The 21,368-nt window shown below is 42.2% G+C and overlaps 1 protein-coding gene across 1 annotated transcript in view; it reads right to left on the bottom strand.

The window, feature by feature from the left end:
- The window catches only part of LOC306822722 (V-set domain-containing T-cell activation inhibitor 1-like), a 67,368-nt gene that overhangs the window by 31,912 nt on the left and 14,088 nt on the right, over positions 1–21,368 (bottom strand). The window contains exons 4-6 of the mRNA XM_079341911.1: positions 18,225–18,503; positions 8,355–8,451; positions 7,968–8,016 (exon numbers count right to left, since the gene is read on the bottom strand). Of these exons, the coding sequence (XP_079198037.1) occupies positions 8,393–8,451; positions 18,225–18,503 (338 nt within the window). The 3' untranslated portion in view covers positions 7,968–8,016; positions 8,355–8,392. Of the gene's footprint in view, positions 8,017–8,354; positions 8,452–18,224; positions 18,504–21,368 lie in introns of the transcript that reaches the window.

The following is a 21,368-nucleotide window of genomic DNA, read 5'->3' as shown; positions in this document are numbered from 1 at the left end:
TGGAGGAAACACAAGAATAAAACACTGTGAACAAGCATCAAACACCAAGAGGTGAAGACGGCACCTGGAGGGACAAAGACATCAGATGTTAGAGGGACAGATGATTTAGTTTAGTTTATTTCCAACATGTAAAAATAAAAATAAAAGAAAAAAGAGAGAAGAAAGTAAAATGTAAATAAAGTAACATGAACAATGAATGAGATGATCCAAAGCTGTGAAACTACGTTCTATATAACTGTAAACGTCTGAAAAGGAGTGGGAAGAAGTCTGAACTTATTTAATCCACCTCTTCTCCCTTAATTCATCTTTTATTTATTCATCTAAGTTTTTAACAAATCTATGTTTTTATATGAAATATAAAGTTTACACTATGGTTGTAATGTATTCCTACAAACATACAGTATATACAAGAAACATAAACAACTATATATAAATATTAAATGTGAACACATTGTTATTTAGAGAAGAAAAAAAACAACACGTTTTAAAATAAATAAATAAATAAACAATAATCTCTGTAAACACCTGTTGATTTTCAAAGCCCTTCTTCATCCCTGGTGAAAATCCTATTTGGACTTTTTTAAAGCGTGTCTGGACATGATGAAGTTTCACACTCAGACTGTTCCACAGCTTCACTCCACTTATTGACCTACTGAAGCTTTTAGTGGTTGTCTGTTCACTGAGTGTTTGGAAGTTCACTTCACACCTTAGATTGGATCTCTCTTCTCGCTCAGAGAACAACGTCTGAATGTTTCCAGGTAGCTTTTTGTTTTTACTTGCTGCATGATTTGTGCTGTTTTGAATTCTATCAAATCTGCTGACTTGAATAGTTTGGACTGTATGAATAATGATCATGTTCACTTCCTGGAGGAAGAATCTAAAGGTGCTGCCTTTATAATGTGTGTGGAGCTGAACTGTGGTCGTGCACAGTCACATGATGGATCACATGATACAAACTGTGTCTCTCCAGATGTGGCTGCAGCTCTGTGGGGATGAACACCTGCCACATGTTTCTTTGAAATCCACCTGGGACTCTTCAAACACGTCCGACTGAAGCAGAAAACTCACCAACAACCAGCCTGATGTGGAACATCTGTCTGGGCTGCAGACCAGGAAAAATACAGGTGTAGTTTCCACTGTGGGCCACCTTGGTCTTCCTGATCTTTATGGAGGCGTTACCGTTCTTCAGCTCCTCCTTCAAATGTCACACTCCACCTTCAAACTGTTTGTCTTGACCTGAAATGCCGTGACCGTAATAATCTCCTCCGTTGTAAAAGAACACCTCCTGACCGTCTTTCTTCCAGTCAAACAGCTCGGTCTCCATGGTAACACAGCATCACTGTCTTCTGTCACCACCACTGGACCTGAGACACAAACATCACCATGAATCACTTTGTTCACACGCAGACAAATAAAGAGAGAGCACATTGATGGAAGTGTGTGTGATCATCTAAAGTCACTTTATGATCAGAATCATCTCACTGTTGATCTCTGTGGAGCTAAATGTCTTCATGAAACAACAAACATGTCCCACTCATGGACACAGACGAGTGAATGTCTCCATCAGTATTCAGACGTGTCTCTGAATCAGCAGAATGGGACATTTGTGAGGAGAAGGAGGTGAAACTTGTTAGTTTGATTTCTTCACCCTCTTCTTTCATCCTTCATTAAAAAGCTCATTAAAGTGTCCCACTCCCTCACACAGTGGACTCTCCTCCATGTTGTCTTCTCTCTCATTAATCCTGCTCCATCATATGTGAGTGATGCTGCACTTTTCTCTCTGCAGGATGGAGGAGACGCCCTCCAACATGTCCTCCCGGACAGACCGTCCTCACACTGCGCATGTCTGTTTTCACATGATGACGTCACCTGCGCTCTTTGAATATTACTGTATTAATGTCCTGTAGTTTCAAACGGAGCTAAATATCCATGCTAACAGTCTTCCTGCTTTTCTGTCTCTTCATGTTGGAACTTTTATTTTTTACATTTCTTTTTCATCCATTTCAATCTCAAACAGTTCAGAGTAAATATGAGCCGTTACTTTTCTCAGCGTTTCCATCAGCAGACGTTATTCCAGACCGAGTCACGACACGACGCAGAGACACACTGTGACGTCACTGACCGGCAGCTCAAACACCGCTGCTGGCTGCGCAAGCTGCACTTCACACAGAAAGGTGGCACTTTAGATCTCTGAGCAACACTTCCGGTTATCCTCCTTCACAATAAAAACGGACATCTTTGTAAACTAAATTATGGATAAAACTGTGAATTTTTCAGCTCATTAACTTCTCTTTTTTCACTCTGTTTAAGTTCTGAACATTAAATGGTGATAGAAACATCATCAACTAAATAATAACTAAATAAACGGTAACTTCCGGTGTTTTCCATCATATTTGGTATTTAAAGATGCACATCTTCTGCATTAATGTCTCTGTTTTGTTCAGTCAATGTTCAAGATTGTGATCATACTGTCTTCAACATCATCATGAGCATCTCAGTCCAACTCAGGGGCGTGTCCAGAGGGGACACTTGAAATGTGATTGGCCACGCCAGTTTTCCCCAAGAATCCAAATCTATGATTGGAGATTTATCTAATCAGAGGCGGGTCGTCAGTCAAAACTCTTCTGGATGTTCTTAACAGTCTGTTGGTTTCTTTTAGTGTAAATAACTTTAGTAGATTTAATTTCTTGTTGATGTTACGGAGCGTGATGACGTCTCCTCAACATTCAACGCCAGTTTAACGCAGATGTGACGTCACTAATGGACAAAACTCCTGTGAACCAATGAACTTCTAATATCTCCTAGCAACAGCTTCCATGAACGTCCTTCAAAATAAAAGTATTGTGTTGAGAAGAAAATAAATGCTTCTCATTACACAATCCCAACAAACAAGTTTGTGAACTGATCAGATAAATAAAATATGTACGGCAGCTAAACGGTCTCTGTCTGTGTTTGTGTTTCATATCTGATGTTTCTTCATGTTGAATTATTTTACATGTATTTGAACTGTGGTAGATGTTTAAGGATACAATAACTTAATAAACTTGATGTCATTCTGATGGTTAACTTCAAACAGGAATTCATTTTATTCCTTCAAATGAAATCAAACACTCTGTTTTATATCTCGAGAAAACATCCAGATTTAAATAAATGTAATTATCATTCAACCCTGAATCCCACTTGAAAGTTAACAGTGTTTTTAGAGTAAATGTCCTTCAGTAAACATCATGATTTTATCTCGTCTTCTTCACCTGCATCAGGTCACTTCCTGGTTGGTCCTTCCCCTTGATTGATTGGTTGGTTGTAGTTTCCCCTCTGACCTCTGCTCATTTAAAGAGTGCACTCGCTCCTCTTCACCTTCACACTGACCTTTGAACTCTCCCATGTGTGTTTAGCTCTGTTTCCTCCTTTATGAGCCTTTGACTTGAATGTGAAGAAATAAAGCAGAAGTGAAGTTCATACATGCTGACCTGAGGCCCATGGTGATAGACAGCCAATAAATAAGAAGCCTTCCTAACATTTACATGAAAGCCTTCAGCGTGTCCTATTTCTTCACACTGGTCACATGATTCAGTGTGTAAAGTTTCCTCTTGTTATCAGATCAAGTCAGAGGACAGAAGTGAAGCTGCTTTGTGTCCTTCAGTGTTGGACAGTCAGAAGACACACTTTGACACGTTTCATCTTTGATTCAAACGTTTGTAGAGAAATGAAGAAGCTGTGAGTGAAGATCATCAGCATCAGTGTACAGCGTCAACAGACATGAACGCTGATGAAGTCAACAACAGGAAACAGAGTCCAGTTTACACCTGGATCAAAGTGAAGCAGTCTGAATCAACAGTCCTCAAACAGAGGACACTTTGATTTCTCAGCATGTGGAAAACTGTCTGTGGCTCGTCAACAACTAAAACATGAGGACAAACAAAACAACATGTCAGTGCTGCAGGTTTGAATGTGTGGCTCGTCTCCCTCTATCAGCCGTCCTCTCTTCACATTAAACACACAGATGAAGGTGAACACTCGGGAGCATCACTGTTGGATTTGTTTGAGCTCGCTGTGACGGATAAACTGATGACATCATCAAAAGAAGACACATCATGATCAATATCAGGAAGACTAAAGAAAACATTAGATTTGACTTCAGCTGCAAAACATTCACTCACTTCTCTTCAGTCAGCAGCTTTTATTCATGTTGGTTAGTCTGAACCTTTCACAGCTTCAAGCACTTTGTTTTGGATTCCAGCAGTTAGAAAGCACTTCTTCATGCAGGGTTCAGAGTGTTGCTCAAGGGCACTTTAACATGGTGGACAGGAGAGTCTGGGATCTGAACCAGCGACCCTGTGATTCAGATTATCAGAGAATACTTTAGATTCTGCTCCTGAATGCTCTGGATCTGATTGGACCAGAGAAGGTAGGCGGGGCTTTGAAGGCCGTTTTGGACGCCCCTGGGTTTGTCAGATATGAGAGCAGTTATCAGGTCAACAGCTGTTTATGTAGCGGGTCCCGGCTGGGTCTCTGCTGGCAGATATATAGATAATCCTGGGAAAGGAGTCCTGGAAATATTGGAAATATTACAAGGAAATGAGCGATTTTGATTTATTTTCTTTTTTCCACTTTGACATGATGAAGGTCAGTTTGAGTTTTTTTACAGTCAGGTTAAAATCCAGACTCTGCTTTAACTCAGCGGTCATCGTGTCTTCACTCACTATATTACCCATCACTCTCCTGTCCAATCAATACAGACAGACACAGAGCAGGAAATAAACAGGAAGTATAAAAAAGGTCAAAAATAAAAGTAGAAGAAGAGTAGTGACAGGAGAGAAAAGTGACTGAGTGTAAATCACTGATGACAAACTAATAATCAGTGATGACAAACTAATAATCAGTGATTCAGGTTTAGATGAAGTGATGAGACTGTTTATCATGAGCTGGTTCAACTGGGAAGGACTGACGTGTTCTTAATGGGAACTAACTTCTATATAATAAACAGAATGAGGGACAGGGGTGCGCTGGTGGCACCTCATGTATTGAGGCTCAGTCCTCGCGGGGCCCCGGTTCGCGTCCGGCCTGTGGCTCATTTTCCGCATGTCTCTCCCCACTCTCTCTCCCTGATTTCCGCCTCGGTCCAATTTCCTCTCGATGATAAAAAGGCATAAAGTCCAAAAATAAATCTTAAAAAAGAATGAGGGACAGATGTGGTTTCTTTAAACCTCATCACACACAGCAAACAGGATCAGCAGCCGGGTCACGATTCTGATTTATTTTTTCCTCCTCCGCTGACGAATTTCCTGGAGGTAAAAAAAAAGACAAAATTACAGTGAAATCTGGTTTATAGATGAACTCTATTTAAATCTATGTAGCTGGATGTTTTCGGCTACATAGGCTGTGGCTCAGTTGGTAGAGTCGTCATCCCTCAATCGGAAGGTCGAGGGTTCGATCCCCAGCTCAAACTCACACACACACACACACACACACACCTTCATCAGTCCAGCTGACAGAACCAGGCTGGACCCCCTTTAGTCTGTCTGTCATAGATTCAACAAGCTTTGTTCACAGAGATGACATCATCACACCGTCGCTGCACGTCCACCAGGAGTCCCCGTCCCAGCACAGGACTGAGACCTGGAGACTGTGGACTCATGGGGTACGTCTCACTTTTCTTATTTGCAGTCTCCTCGGTACTCGGTCCTCGGCCGAACCGGAAGTAGTTCCAAAGCCGCCATGTTGAGGATCGTCCCAAAGCTCTAATAGCGAACGGAGGAGAGAAGATCGAGGAGAGAGGAGGCTGATCCGAGGAGCGATGACCGAGGAGACACGAGAGCTGACTTCACGGAAGTCTTTTCACTGACAGACACGCCCCCTTCTCGTATATCACTCACTGATTGGACGCTGCACAGGATCAGACTTCAGTTTAATAGGGGAGAAAAGAGGGACATTAAAAAGAGGCTAAACGGAGCGTGGGACATTTAAACAGATGATGAACATCAGTGAGTTTGTAAAGAGTCGCTCTGTGATGAGCTGCGATTAAAAAGAGTCTGATGAAGAGGAGTCTGTTTTATATTCTCACTTATTGATCTTCTGAACGTTTCATCATTTAGATTCTAATCAATCATTTTCAGTATCCTGACACATAAATATCTGTGTTTATAAAATACAGAGTTGGTCGTCTAAATACAGGCGAGGTAAAGTCCAAACTGTTTAATAATAATCAATAATTATAGACAATTCAAAATGAAATCTTTGAGTCAGTAGAAACTGTCCTTTTGGTTTGAAACAGACTGCAGGTTGTTCTTCAGGTAAAGACACTAAACACTGTAACTGTGTTTGTTTGATGTGAACTAATACAGTGTGTGTGTGTGTGTGTGTGTGTGTGTGTGTGCGTGTGTGTGTGTGTGTGTGTGCGTGTTTGTGTGGACATAAACAGGTGTTCGGCTGATTGACAGCTGAAAGTGATCAGCTGATGTCGCGTCATGTGACGCTGTCGAGGAAACGACGTCTCATGTGTCTTAAAGCTGATTTCCTCGGTCCTCTCTCCTCTGCTTCGTTTCCTCCGTGCATCTCTGGTGGGCGGGGCTAAGACGCAAGTGGAGGAGACAACTCGGAGGACACTCGGTGCAAATAAGAGAAGTGAGAAAGGCCAAGTGAAGGTGAAGTTACTGATGAAGATGAGGGTAAAGGTCGAGAGGGGAGGGGATGAAGATGAGGGTAAAGGTCGAGAGGGGAGGGGATGAAGATGAGGGTAAAGGTCGAGAGGGGAGGGGATGAAGATGAGGGTAAAGGTCGAGAGGGGAGGGGATGAAGATGAGGGTAAAGGTCGAGGGGGGAGGGGATGAAGATGAGGGTAAAGGTCGAGGGGGGAGGGGATGAAGATGAGGGTAAAGGTTGAGAGGGGAGGGGATGAAGATGAGGGTAAAGGTCGAGAGGGGAGGGGATGAAGATGAGGGTAAAGGTCGAGAGGGGAGGGGATGAAGATGAGGGTAAAGGTCGAGAGATCAGAGATCTGATGTGGAAGTCTTGATCCCTCTCACTTCTCACTCACATTATTCTCTTCTATTGATCCAGCATGTTGGGTTATTTTATTTATTCTTAAATTGGGTCATTCTCACCCAACGTTGGTTCTTTTGAACCTTTTCATGGGGTTTTTATTATAGATGCTTATTTTCACACAGTAGAGGGTTATTTATGCATCTTTCTTGCTCTACATTGTTTCGCCAGACAAAAAATAATTTCAGCATTAAAAAACAATCATTCACATGAACTGCTTCTAAACAAATAGAATCAACACAAATAATAAAATTAATGCATATATTTATTTACATTTGAAAGAGCCAACAACAATAACAGTAGTATATCTATCTGGCCCAACTGAAAGGGAAATATAAACAATGTTAGGATGAGCTAAAACTAAACACCTCTTACACATCAGCATTTTATGAGGCTTTAATGAAAGAGGTGTTTAAGAATTCTCTTGCTGGCGACTCTTTGCCAGGCAGCTGATACACAGCTGTTTGTAAAAAGTCCCACATAGGGGCACATTGCTTCAGATAAAGGACCTCAAAGATGGAAGAACAGCAACATGTTGGGGGGGTCTGTGGAAACAAAGTCCCCTGTCATAGACTTTATAGTGTGCAGTGGATCAGAGAGCCTTTAACTCCTCATTCATGTATTTTAGTTTCATGAGAATCGTGCCACCATGGCGCCAGATGAATTACAACTTTACAGATGGTTCTGACCCGACTGAAGCCCTCACAGCAGATACTTTGTGTGAATGTAAAAACTTTCACATTTACAAAACACATTTATGAACCCGAATGCAAAAAAACATGGACTTGTAATTTCTATTCTTGCCTCAGAATATCATTGAAGTTTAGGACTGTGGTCTATTCACTTACTTGCATGTAGACAAAAGACATTTCTTTAAAACAAAAAGTGAATTTAGGACGTTGACAAAGCAGATTAAAAAAAGAAAATGATCAGAGGGGAGTCACCTCACACCATGTTGAACAGTGTTGCTGGCTGCTGACATAGACACACAGTCACAGGCAGATTATCATGAAACCATCCTCAGCTCACTCTGTATGTTGACTCTTCACAACATATTCACACACACAGGTGACTACACACAAACACAAACTCACAACACTGATGTACACTGTAACACAGGACCACGTACAACTACGCATGCGTGATGCTAATCCAATAAGCCGGCTAAACTGTTAGCCTAACTCGTGCTAATACGTTTCTCTTTAAACTTCACAGAAAATGACGTTTTTCAACACAAACAACTTGTGGAAGGACTAAACACTTTAATCTAACAGCCAGGGCAAAAGACACGACACTTTTATTCTATTTCTTACCTGAAAAAGGCTCTTTGAGTGAAGGAGAGGAGACACGATCAATCTGTATATTGAGTGGTGTCATCATTCCTGCCGTTACGCCCCCTGCTGGTGTCTCCTGATAACTACATCAACACATTAGAAGAACTTTCACCTAAACCACATAAAAACACAACTTAACACGTCTGTAACTGACTGTAAATAAGAGACTATAATATGTGAAGTCATTTCTCACATCTCTTTTAATCATAAAGCTGCCACCTGCTGTTATCGCTACAGGCTAACATTAGCGTCTTCAGCAGCCTGGGATGACTCGACACTTTACAACAACTATCCATTTAAACTGCTCGCAACCGGAACAAAGCTCAAAGTGAACATGTAAATCCACGCCATCACTATAACGTTAATATTTGTGTGATGTCCTTGGGACATGGACTAATGTTAACGTCAGTAAAAAGTCCCCCGTCTGATGAATGACAGCGTTTAACGTTAGGGCGTTAGGGCGATATGAACCAAAGTCAATGTTAAGGTGCATTAAAAGGATATTCAGTCTTATGTGACAAGATGATGTAGAGTAACGTCAACGTTGAAAAGTGATTCACTTAACCAACATTAGTGTTAGTAGGATATGAGCAGCCATCTAACATTATGATGGGTCATATTGGAAAACAGAAAATAAAAGACTGACAGTCTAAATTAATGTTAACCAACGAGCTAACAAACTAAATGATGCTAGGTTACCGTTATATTTGCTATAACTCAAAGTAAGTTAATGAGCTGAAAAACGTCATGTTACGCCAGTCAACAAGTAAAAAGTAATGACTTTGCCATAATTGTTTTGTTATAATTAATAGTACTCGTGTATTGATATAGTTTAGTGTGAAAATTATGTTTAAAATATGTATTTTAGGTACTTAGCGAAGTCCAACGTTAAAACACAGCCGACCGTTAGTCAGTCGCGAGGAGAGAAGTGGGCGGGGCTTCTGACCCAGCGCGGGGTTGTGACAAGGCCAGCTCAGCCGTTGGATCACTTCAGCTTCTCTCAATCACCTAATATTGGGTCAATATTCCCGCCGTGGCCAAAATCAACCCAGTGAAATGAGCCAGCAGCTCAGGACCCAGCAATTGGGTCATGTAAATGAGCCAGCATTATTTAGGGAGTATATTAAACAAGAATTAGATGACTCAGAGTTCATAGTTCAACATTCCTGGAGCATTTAGCTCCGCCTACTCCTGACCCTGTGGAGTTGTTGGAGGAGACAAAGAGGAAGTGTGTGTGTGCAGGGTGAATAGTGGGAGTAATAATGAAAGTAAAGGCCAGTCTGCTCTTCTGTTCAGGGTTTCCTGTTCACATGAATCTGTCTCAGTGGATCTGTTGGCTTCCTTTAAAGCCTGTTTCTGCAGCATGCTGTCACATGGAGATCAGAGAGTGCTGCACACGTTCATCTCCTCACCCAGCAGGAACCAGCACAGCTCATTCAGAGAGAGGAGGGAGGAGATAAGGAGGCAGATAAAGTGTGTCACTGTCTGATGTGGATTAATGATTGTCAGTCTGAACAGCTGCTTCCTTAGAAACAGATCAAATAGAATGACAGGTGAGTTTATGAGCTGCACACCTCCATTTAAAGTCCCATCAACTTTATAACATGCAATCAATAGTACAAAGTATCGGCTCACCTGCCTTGACTCACATCTGAAGTTGATTGTTAATCCAAAGGGTTGAATAGGACGTCGGTCCACTGTGTGCAGCTACAACAGCTGCAGCTCTTCTGGGAACGCTGTCCACCAGCTTTAGGAGTGTTTATGGGAATTCTTGAGCATCCAGAAGAACATGAGTGAGGTCAAACACTGATGTTGGACGAGAAGGCCTGACTCTGATTCATCCCAAAGATTGTTCTATCAGGACTCTGTGCAGTCAATCAAAATGAAAGATATCACAAAGGATATGACTCCAGCAGCTCAACCCTCCAACAGCCACCTTTGACATTTCCTGTGTATCAGTCAGGAATGTGTTGGCCCACTTCTGCTGATTCTCAGGAAACCAGACTCTTCATGATACCTGGAAGTCGTTTCACAACAGGATGTTGGTGCAACAGTGAGAATGAAGCCAAGGTGGTGGTTCTTTTTTTAAAGATTTTTTAAAGAGAAGATTTTTTTGGGGGATTTTTAGCCTTTATTGGATTGGACAGTGGATACAGTCAGAAACCAGGGAGAGAGAGAGGGAACCTGCCTGTGTGAGGACTATAGCCTCGATGCATGGACACACACACACACTGCCACTGTGCCACCAGCACCAGTTGCCCCCCCCCCCGGTCAAAGGAGTCTGGACCCGCCCCTGAACACAGGATCAGTCTTATTCAGAGTTTGAAAGAAGGACACAGAGATGTGTGTCGTGTCTGACTGTAGCTCAGAGTGACCGAGGCTTTCTGACATGAAGCATCACAACATTATGACATCATATATGTTCAAGTGTATGATTGACAGATGCATAAATAAATGAGATGTAGATGCTGTGATCAGGTGGCCTCTCTATGACACAACGTGGCCTTCAAAGTGCCGAGTGGCTTCTTTAAGACTTGTTGAGCTGGTTGCTGGTTTCTCTCTTCAGATCTGACTCGTCTGTGGACGACGTGCAGCCGGACAGCACGGCCTCCTTCTTACAACATTCACAGGTTTATTCTGAACAACATGGATCCACTCATTTATTCTTTTCAAATCATTTCAATCTCATTCAAATTCAAATCAAAAAACTTTATTGACCTCGGGGGGAATTCACAGACACATGGAGCAGAAAGACAGAGCAATAAAAAATTAAAACACAGATTCATGGGGACGACTTCAAATGACATTTTTACATAAGCTGTACATACAGGGGCGGCTGTGGCTCAGTGGTAGTCAGTCGTCTCTTTACAGGGAGGTTGGGGGTTCGATCCCCAGCTCCTGCAGCCGCACGTTTGATTTGTCTTTAGCTAAAACACGTAAGCACAAGTTGCTCCCACTGCTTCGTCAGCGACGTATGAATGAAAAACATTTGAGATGTAGTAAGGCAACATCCACTTAGCTAAACATGCTAACGCGCTCTGCTGGGAGAGGAAAGCTAAATCATTGAAATGAATTTCTCTGAAGGACTCTCAGCCTTGGTTCTTTTTTTTTTTACTGTCGTACGGTCCAGCCTGAACACTCCGCTGAGCCAACACTCAGCGGAGGGCTAAACGGTTCAGGGACTTCTCTTCATAGAACTAAAAGGTTCAGGGACTTCTCTTCATAGAACTAAAAGGTTCAGGGACTTCTCTTCTAACAACTAAAAGGTTCAGGGACTTCTCTTCATAGAACTAAAAGGTTCAGGGACTTCTCTTCATAGAACTAAAAGGTTCAGGGACTTCTCTTCTAACAACTAAAAGGTTCAGGGACTTCTCTTCATAGAACTAAAGTGTTCAGGGACTTCTCTTCATGAACTAAAAGGTTCAGGGACTTCTCTTCAGAACTAAAAGGTTCAGGGACTTCTCTTCATAGAACTAAAAGGTTCAGGGACTTCTCTTCATAGAACTAAAAGGTTCAGGGACTTCTCTTCATAGAACTAAAAGGTTCAGGGACTTCTCTTCAGAACTAAAAGGTTCAGGGACTTCTCTTCTAAGAACTAAAAGGTTCAGGGACTTCTCTTCTAACAACTAAAAGGTTCAGGGACTTCTCTTCATGAACTAAAAGGTTCAGGGACTTCTCTTCAGAGCTAAAAGGCTCAGGGACTTCTCTTCATGAACTAAAAGGTTCAGGGACTTCTCTTCAGAACTAAAAGGTTCAGGGACTTCTCTTCAGAACTAAAAGGTTCAGGGACTTCTCTTCATAGAACTAAACGGTTCAGGGACTTCTCTTCATAGAACTAAAAGGTTCAGGGACTTCTCTTCATAGAACTAAAAGGTTCAGGGACTTCTCTTCAGAACTAAAAGGTTCAGGGACTTCTCTTCATACAACTAAAAGGTTCAGGGACTTCTCTTCATGAACTAAAAGGTTCAGGGACTTCTCTTCATAGAACTAAAAGGTTCAGGGACTTCTCTTCATAGAACTAAAAGGTTCAGGGACTTCTCTTCAGAACTAAAAGGTTCAGGGACTTCTCTTCAGAACTAAAGGTTCAGGGACTTCTCTTCAGAACTAAAAGGTTCAGGGACTTCTCTTCAGAACTAAAAGGTTCAGGGACTTCTCTTCAGAACTAAAGGTTCAGGGACTTCTATTCAGAACTAAAAGGTTCAGGGACTTCTCTTCAGAACTAAAAGGTTCAGGGACTTCTCTTCAGAACTAAAAGGTTCAGGGACTTCTCTTCAGAACTAAAAGGTTCAGGGACTTCTCTTCATAGAACTAAAAGGTTCAGGGACTTCTCTTCATAGAACTAAAAGGTTCAGGGACTTCTCTTCATAGAACTAGAAGGTTCAGGGACTTCTCTTCATAGAACTAAAAAGTTCAGGGACTTCTCTTCATAGAACTAAAAGGTTCAGGGACTTCTCTTCTCAGAACTAAAAGGTTCAGGGACTTCTCTTCATAGAACTAAAAGGTTCAGGGACTTTCTCTTCATAGAACTAAAAGGTTCAGGGACTTCTCTTCAGAACTAAAAGGTTCAGGGACTTCTCTTCATAGAACTAAAAGGTTCAGGGACTTCTCTTCAGAACTAAAATGTTCAGGGACTTCTCTTCTAACAACTAAAAGGTTCAGGGACTTCTCTTCATGAACTAAAAGGTTCAGGGACTTCTCTTCAGAGCTAAAAGGTTCAGGGACTTCTCTTCATAGAACTAAAAGGTTCAGGGACTTCTCTTCTAACAACTAAACGGTTCAGGGACTTCTCTTCTAAGAACTAAAAGGTTTAGGGACTTCTCTTCATGAACTAAAAGGTTTAGGGACTTCTCTTCATAGAACTAAAAGGTTCAGGGACTTCTCTTCTCAGAACTAAAAGGTTCAGGGACTTCTCTTCAGAACTAAAAGGTTCAGGGACTTCTCTTCCTAGAACTAAAAGGTTCAGGGACTTCTCTTCATAGAACTAAAAGGTTCAGGGACTTCTCTTCATAGAACTAAAAGGTTCAGGGACTTCTCTTCAGAACTAAAAGGTTCAGGGACTTCTCTTCTCAGAACTAAAAGGTTCAGGGACTTCTCTTCAGAACTAAAAGGTTCAGGGACTTCTCTTCCTAGAACTAAAAGGTTCAGGGACTTCTCTTCATAGAACTAAAAGGTTCAGGGACTTCTCTTCATAGAACTAAAAGGTTCAGGGACTTCTCTTCTGAACTAAAAGGTTCAGGGACTTCTCTTCTAACAACTAAAAGGTTCAGGGACATCTCTTCTAACAACTAAAAGGTTCAGGGACTTCTCTTCATGAACTAAAAGGTTCAGGGACTTCTCTTCATACAACTAAAAGGTTCAGGGACTTCTCTTCATGAACTAAAAGGTTCAGGGACTTCTCTTCATAGAACTAAAAGGTTCAGGGACTTCTCTTCTAACAACTAAAAGGTTCAGGGACATCTCTTCTAACAACTAAAAGGTTCAGGGACTTCTCTTCTAACAACTAAAATATTCAGCAACTTCTCTTCTGAACTAAAAGGTTCAGGGACTTCTCTTCATGACCTATAAGGTTCAGGGACTTCTCTTCTAACAACTAAAAGGTTCAGGGACTTCTCTTCATACAACTAAAATATTCAGCAACTTCTCTTCTGAACTAAAAGGTTCAGGGACTTCTCTTCATGACCTATAAGGTTCAGGGACTTCTCTTCTAACAACTAAAAGGTTCAGGGACTTCTCTTCATAGAACTAAAGTGTTCAGGGACTTCTCTTCTCAGAACTAAAGGTCCAGGGACTTCTCTTCATAGAACTAAAGTGTTCAGGGACTTCTCTTCATAGAACTAAAGTGTTCAGGGACTTCTCTTCTCAGAACTAAAAGGTTCAGGGACTTCTCTTCTCAGAACTAAAGGTTCAGGGACTTCTCTTCTAACAACTAAAAGGTTCAGGGACTTCTCTTGTTATGGAAAATGTTACTCCCACTGTGTGTTACGAAGGTCTCATAGAATCTGTCATATAGAATGTATCTGAAATGTCTTAGAATACTACATGCACAGCATATTGGGTGTTTTGTTTCCCATCATTTCGTTCCCTTTATTCTGTTTCTCACACTCTGTTCATGTGGGAAGAGTCACCCAGGCTCTTTCTCACTGGACTCCATCTCCTTCTCAGCCTCGGGAGATGGTAAATAGTCATGTAGTCTCTTTTCTCACACTTGGGGATAGATGGCGCCCTGCCAGGTGGGCAGTGGCTCTATGTGGCGTGATGGGGGAGTGATCTGTGTAATGTGATGGAAATGTATAAGTTTTCATGTTTGCCTTTACTCGGGGCCTCTTTCTCTCCTCACCGTGTGAGAGAGGGGTCTTCGAACGCTTATCTTGCCTTCGAATAAATGTTCATTGAGACCAGATCGATCTTGGGGTTCCTTTTTGAATAGATCTTCTCACTCTTTATTTTCACTCTTTGGTAATGGAAAAGATTCCACAACACTCTTCATAGAACTAAAAGGCTCAACCCTCCAACAGCCACCTTTGACATTTACTGTGTATCAGTCAGGAATGTGTTGGCCCACTACTGCTGATTCTCAGGAAACCAGACTCTTCATGTTGATACCTGGAAGTCGTTTCACAACAGGATGTTGGTGCAGCAGTGAGAATGAAACCAAGCTGCTGGTTCTTCTTTTTAAGATTTATTTTTAGGGATTTTGAGCCTTTATTGGATTGGACAGTGGATACAGTCAGAAACCAGGGAGAGAGAGAGGGAACCCGCCTGTGTGAGGACTATAGCCTCGATGCATGGACACACACACACACTGCCACTGTGCCACCAGCACCAGTTGCCCCCCCCCCCGCTCAAAGGAGTCTGGACCCGCCCCTGAACACAGGATCAGTCTTATTCAGAGTTTGAAAGAAGGACACAGAGATGTGTGTCGTGTCTGACTGTAGCTCAGAGTGACCGAGGCTTTCTGACATGAAGCATCACAACATTATGACATCATATATGTTCAAGTGTATGATTGACAGATGCATCAATAAATGAGATGTAGATGCTGTGATCAGGTGGCCTCTCTATGACACAACGTGGCCTTCAAAGTGCCGAGTGGCTTCTTTAAGACTTGTTGAGCTGGTTGCTGGTTTCTCTCTTCAGATCTGACTCGTCTGTGGACGACGTGCAGCCGGACAGCACGGCCTCCTTCTTACAACATTCACAGGTTTATTCTGAACAACATGGATCCACTCATTTATTCTTTTCAAATCATTTCAATCTCATTCAAATTCAAATCAAAAAACTTTATTGACCTCGGGGGGAATTCACAGACACATGGAGCAGAAAGACAGAGCAATAAAAAATAAAAACACAGATTCATGGGGACGATTTCAAATGACCTTTTTACATAAGCTGTACATACAGGGGCGGCTGTGGCTCAGTGGTAGTCAGTCGTCTCTTTACAGGGAGGTTGGGGGTTCGATCCCCAGCTCCTGCAGCCGCACGTTTGATTTGTCTTTGGCTAAAACACGTAAGCACAAGTTGCTCCCACTGCTTCGTCAGCGACGTATGAATGAAAAACATTTGAGATGTAGTAAGGCAACATCCACTTAGCTAAACATGCTAACGCGCTCTGCTGGGAGAGGAAAGCTAAATCATTGAAATGAATTTCTCTGAAGGACTCTCAGCCTCGGTTCTTTTTTTTACTGTCGTACGGTCCAGCCTGGGGTGGGGGGGGGGGGGGGGGGGGACACCTCATCATCACACAGGAAGCTTTAAACCTCCTCCTGACTCAGATTTTTTTTTTCCTCCTCCGTTGGCGAGTCAGTTTGGCGTGTGGTCTGGGGCGTGGCGTTTCCTGCAGGTCCAAAACAGACAAAATGAGAATAAAGAAGAGAAACAATGGATTACAGTTAAATCTGGTTTATAGATGAACTCTATTGAACTCTCTGTAGCTGGATGTGATCTAAACATGGTCCAGACTAATAAAGCTGCAGACACACCTTCACACACTGAGTGTGAGGGGACACGGTTTCACACTCGGCTCAGGACTCTGGGCTTGTTGTTGATTATTGATCCAATAAATAAAGAATTATTTGAATGACTGATCCACTTCAGCAGCTCTGCTACCAGTCCGACCTTTGTTCACAGAGATGACATCATCACACCGTCGCTGCACACCCACCAGGAGTCCCCGTCCCAGCACAGGACTGAGACCTGGAGACTGTGGACTCATGGTCATGTTAAAGAAACCAGTCTGAGACCACGTGACCTCGGTGACCCGGAGCGTCATGAAGGCTCAGGAAGGACGAGGCTGTTAAAGCTGCTCCCTTGTGATTGGCTGATTAGATATTTATAATAACAAACAGCTTCTGGTCTGTGTATGAATGTGCCTCTCTGTGATTGGCTGGCGTTCAGGCTGTTTCTCCTCTGTAACCAGATGAAGACAATGGATGGATGGAGTTATTGGAGGAATGGTTTCAGCTGGAGACATAATGGATGGATGGAGTTATTGGAGGAATGGTTTCAGCTGGAGACATAATGGATGGATGGAGTTATTGGAGGAATGGTTTCAGCTGGAGACATAATGGATGGATGGAGAAGTGAGCAGATAGCTGCTCTGTGTCACAGCTACAGAAATAATGAGTGGATACAGGTGGAGTCAGATAGAAGTCACACTCTGTTCTTAAAGGTCTCTCACAGAGATCAAAAGTTTAAACTGATTCAGCGCGCTCTCTGATTGGTTCACCTTAAATCAGGAGTGATCAGACTGAGAGGAGAAAACAGAGTGAAGAGCACTGAGGACAGACAACTACTGACACCACTCTGACAGACAGGGACTTCTGAAACATGATCTGACACTTACTTTTTTTGCATTCGAGTTTGATGCAGCCCATTTTATACAGCAGAGCGAAGATGGCAACAAGCAACAGAGGGATGACAACAGCAGCAACAATCCATCCAACAGGAGGAGCTGAAACACAAAGTTCATGAATCATTAGTGTGTGTGTGTGTGTGTGTGTGTGTGTGTGTCAGACTCTGAGCACCCAAAGGACCATCTTCACCTCGTCAACATCTGGATCTTTACACACATCACATCTGGACTTCACTGATCTTTATTCAACATTTAGAAAACTGAAAATAATCTTCAATAATAAACTTTTTGATCCTCTTCTGTTTCCTGTAGAAAGTCAAACTTCTGTCAGAGCTGAAAACTTTCCTGTGATTTTAAGTCCCGTCATGTTTCTGCTTCAGATTAAAGTTCATGTAAAGGGACATTCTCCTTCTCTTTGGCAAGAGTTAGTAAAGTAAGTAAAAGCAGGGTGTTGTATTTGTGCAGTTGAAAGCAGAGAAACCAAACAGCTGTCCTTCCTGCTGCTGAGTCCTGAATCAGAGTTTGTCATGGAGGCCGTGTGCTTTCTTTGCCTTCAATCTGACTCTCAATGTGCTTTCCATTCGGAGGCGTTCACTTCTGCACCACTTTGTGTTGCTTTTCATCTTTTCACTTTTCACATGCTCTGCTCCGTGTCTTCTCCACTTTCAGCTCAACACCTCCACTTTCTCTGTCTTTGCTTCTTTCAGCAGTCGTCCAGATAAATGTGGAGAAATGAAAAGCTCAAGTTTCATGTTCATTTGGTGTTTTGTGGATTAAAGAGGCTTCGTCAGTCTGACCCATCACTCCCTGCTTCAACTAACTGAGAGCTCACAGATTAGAAAGAATCTCAGATCCCACTAAAACTGGGACCTCCGTCCTCTAAAGACAGATTGATGTCTTCAGTCTGAAGAATGCTTTTTCATCGCTCACTTTGAATCCTTTCTTTCTTTCAATCTCTCACACAGTGAAAAGAATTGCACACTGTAATATTCTCTCACCACTGATGTGAACGTAGGTGTCAGCCTCAGCCCGCTGTTTGATGGCGTCCTGTGTGACCACACAGCTGTAGGTGTCGCTCTTGGTCACAGTGGTTTGGAGGATGATGTCGTAGCTGCCTCCTCTTTCTGTGACCTGAGCTTCTTTAGCAGGAAGGATGTTTCCAGAACTGTCCCTCCACTCCACTGTAGCTTCAGGAGACGCTCCTCTGACTAAACACTGCAGCACGGCCTGGTCCTTTGTTTCCTCGAGGATTTTAATAAGGGGCTCTGAAGCAGCTCCTGTGGACACGGAGGGGAAATGCACATGAAGGTAACAGGATGATCAGCAGTGTCACACAGTGATCTGTTTAAAAGCATCAGTACAAACACAGTATATTTAAAGTGACATCACTGTAGTAGGGCTGGGTTAAAAAAACTCGATTAATCGATTCAAATTGATTTTCCTTTGAATGGCCCGATATCGATTCATAAAATCCTGAAATCGATTATTTAATAGTCTCCTCCTGTGTGTAATGCAGCCTGCAGTCTAAAGCCGAGTAGTCTCGCGTGGACAGCCAGAGATCTCGCGAGATCTAGTCGCTAGGTGAGGAGCGCGAGCGTTGTTAAACATGGCGGGAGCACTGAAGGCACTACCAACAAACTGTTTTGGATTTAAAAAACACGAAGGCAGCAATGAACTGGACAAGAGCAAAACTATCTACAAGATCTGCAGCGTGGAGGTGAAATATGTCTGAAATCATTTATGGAGACACCACCCGGAAACGCAGTCTGCAAAGACGTCGGACCCGAAGCAGCTGGAGAAGACATTTGTATGAAGGTTAGCAGCAAACTCTCTGCGAGAGCAGAAAATAACCTGTCACAACATTTATATACAAGGACATACGACCACACAGCGTTGTTGAAAATGATGGTTTCCTTATAAAGACTCTGGAGCCACGCTACGTTATAGCAACATGCTAACAGTTCAGTGAAGTGACAGTCCCAAACATGTATGCAGACGTGAAACATCCCAACATGGCTGAAGTTAGCAGAGAGAGAGTCGCACTAACTTGTGACTGTTGGACATCCAGAGCAACAGATTCATACCTGACAACCTGACTTATTGCACTATACGACAACTCAGAACCTTTTACATGTCTGCTTGTTTACTTTGATTGATTCATTATTGATTCATTTGTATGATTGTTTGTCTCTTTTGGTTGTTTCTCTTCTGATACAGTTGTTAGATGTTTGTTGGAACCGATGTGTCATACTGCACAAAACCTTAGTGAGACAGTCACAGGCAGCAGAGTGAATGTCCTCAGTTTACTATGTGTTTGTAGCCACCTTGTTTACACTGCCTGCCTTGTGATTTCAATTATTACATGTTTGTTTTGGTCATGTTTAATAAAAAGTACATGATTAATGGCACTGCTTTGGGCTTCATTCAACAATAATATCTTTAATAATGCACCAAGTTAGAGTTACAATTATTCAAGTCAAATTGGTTCTGTGACTGAAATCTCCTGAATGGAAACCCAGCTCGAGTAAGCAGCTCTCTATGAATCATGAGGCTGTCAGCTACTGACTGCTGAACAGAGGATCATGTAGTCTGACAGGTTCATTCAGAGCTGAAGAACACATTGAGCTTTAAAGTCACATCCTGATCCTGCACACATCTCAAAGTCTCCTGTTTCATATGTGCAGCATCAGCTGAGGGATGGAAAGATCCATGTGAGGCAGATTCAAAGCTGTCATGGTTCACATCCAGACTTTACAATAATCAATCACAGTAACAACGCCAGCCGAGCCCCCCTTCACTTTAATATCACACTCTTTCAGTCAGAGCACAACTCCACAAGGTTCACTGAGGGAACCAGAAATCCCTGTTTTCAGTGAATGCATCATTGTGACCTGCTCTGGTCTGTGTGGCTGTCTCTCCCAGCACAGCGTGCACTCAGCTTTCAATACACAATCCATGTGGATGTGTTTTCATTCCTGTCAGGTGACAGGCAGCGTGTGACGGCGTCTGCACCCGCAGTAATGACGGGACGTGTGTCAGCAGTGTAAACGGCTTTATTGGTCACAGCGCTGTACAAAGATGGAAGGAGAGCTATTAAAAGTCTCTACACCAGATTAGACGCTAATCTCTGAGTCCTTTTTCTGTCTGTTTGAAATCTGCTTCAGTGTTCAGACAGATGTTCACACACAGATGAAGAATGTCACAAACATCTGCAGAAAGTTTTCTCTTCTACCAGTCGTCTGTGTGAAGATCATTTATCATTTAGTGGGACGTTATTTTGGTCTTTAAAGCAAAAACACCCATTTTTATGCACTGATCATTTTTGAGATTTTGGGCTTATTGACATTTAATCTTTCAAACTACCATGAAGAAAAAGAAAAATGTCAAAGTGACGCGCACGCCACACAGCCGTGGCTGCTCGTTGATGTTTGCACAGTTGATACTAGAAACTGCTAAAATAATAATAATAGAAGCTGCTTTGTTTATTTGATTATTTGTCTGAATTGTGTGAGATCAGGGTCTAAACATGCTGCAGAGTTTATATTTCATACTCTCAGGGGACAGTGTGTCACACACAGCCTGATAGTCTCTCTTCGTTTCACACAAACACGCACCCTAACTCACTCTGCATTGTGCACATTAGAGCATAATTTTAAATGACTTACAAACATATATTCAACATTTTCATAAAACAAATGAAATAAAGTCCAAAATATGGTTCGAATGACTTTGAGTGCAATAAATGTCCAGCTGCGAGCTGCGCTCGTCCTTCACGCGTCATTCTGTGGGAAACTCTGTGTAACATATTATAGCTCTGTAATAACAGGAGCCTGTTTTTATTTATGGATGGAATAAGGATGGATTTATAAAAATAGAATAAAGTGCCATCTCAATTATTGTTGGTCAGTTTTACTTTTACAGATTTTCTATTTGGTGACAAAAACCAAGAACATGAACCTGATCATGAGTCTGTTTCCAGGACATTGAAGTGAGGATACAAACAGTCTACATGGAGAAGGAATGTACAACTATCACCTGTAAACACTCAGGTGAACTTTGAGTTCTGTGTGGACATGTTTTAGGTCTGTTGATAGTATTTTCTGATTAATGAAGTGATAAAAAGAGATATCTAAAATCCCCTC

The sequence above is a fragment of the Symphodus melops genome, assembly GCF_947650265.1.
Source record: "Symphodus melops genome assembly, chromosome: 4".
NCBI classification, from domain to species: Eukaryota; Metazoa; Chordata; class Actinopteri; order Labriformes; family Labridae; genus Symphodus; species Symphodus melops.
This window is presented reverse-complemented; position numbering and strand designations above follow the sequence as displayed.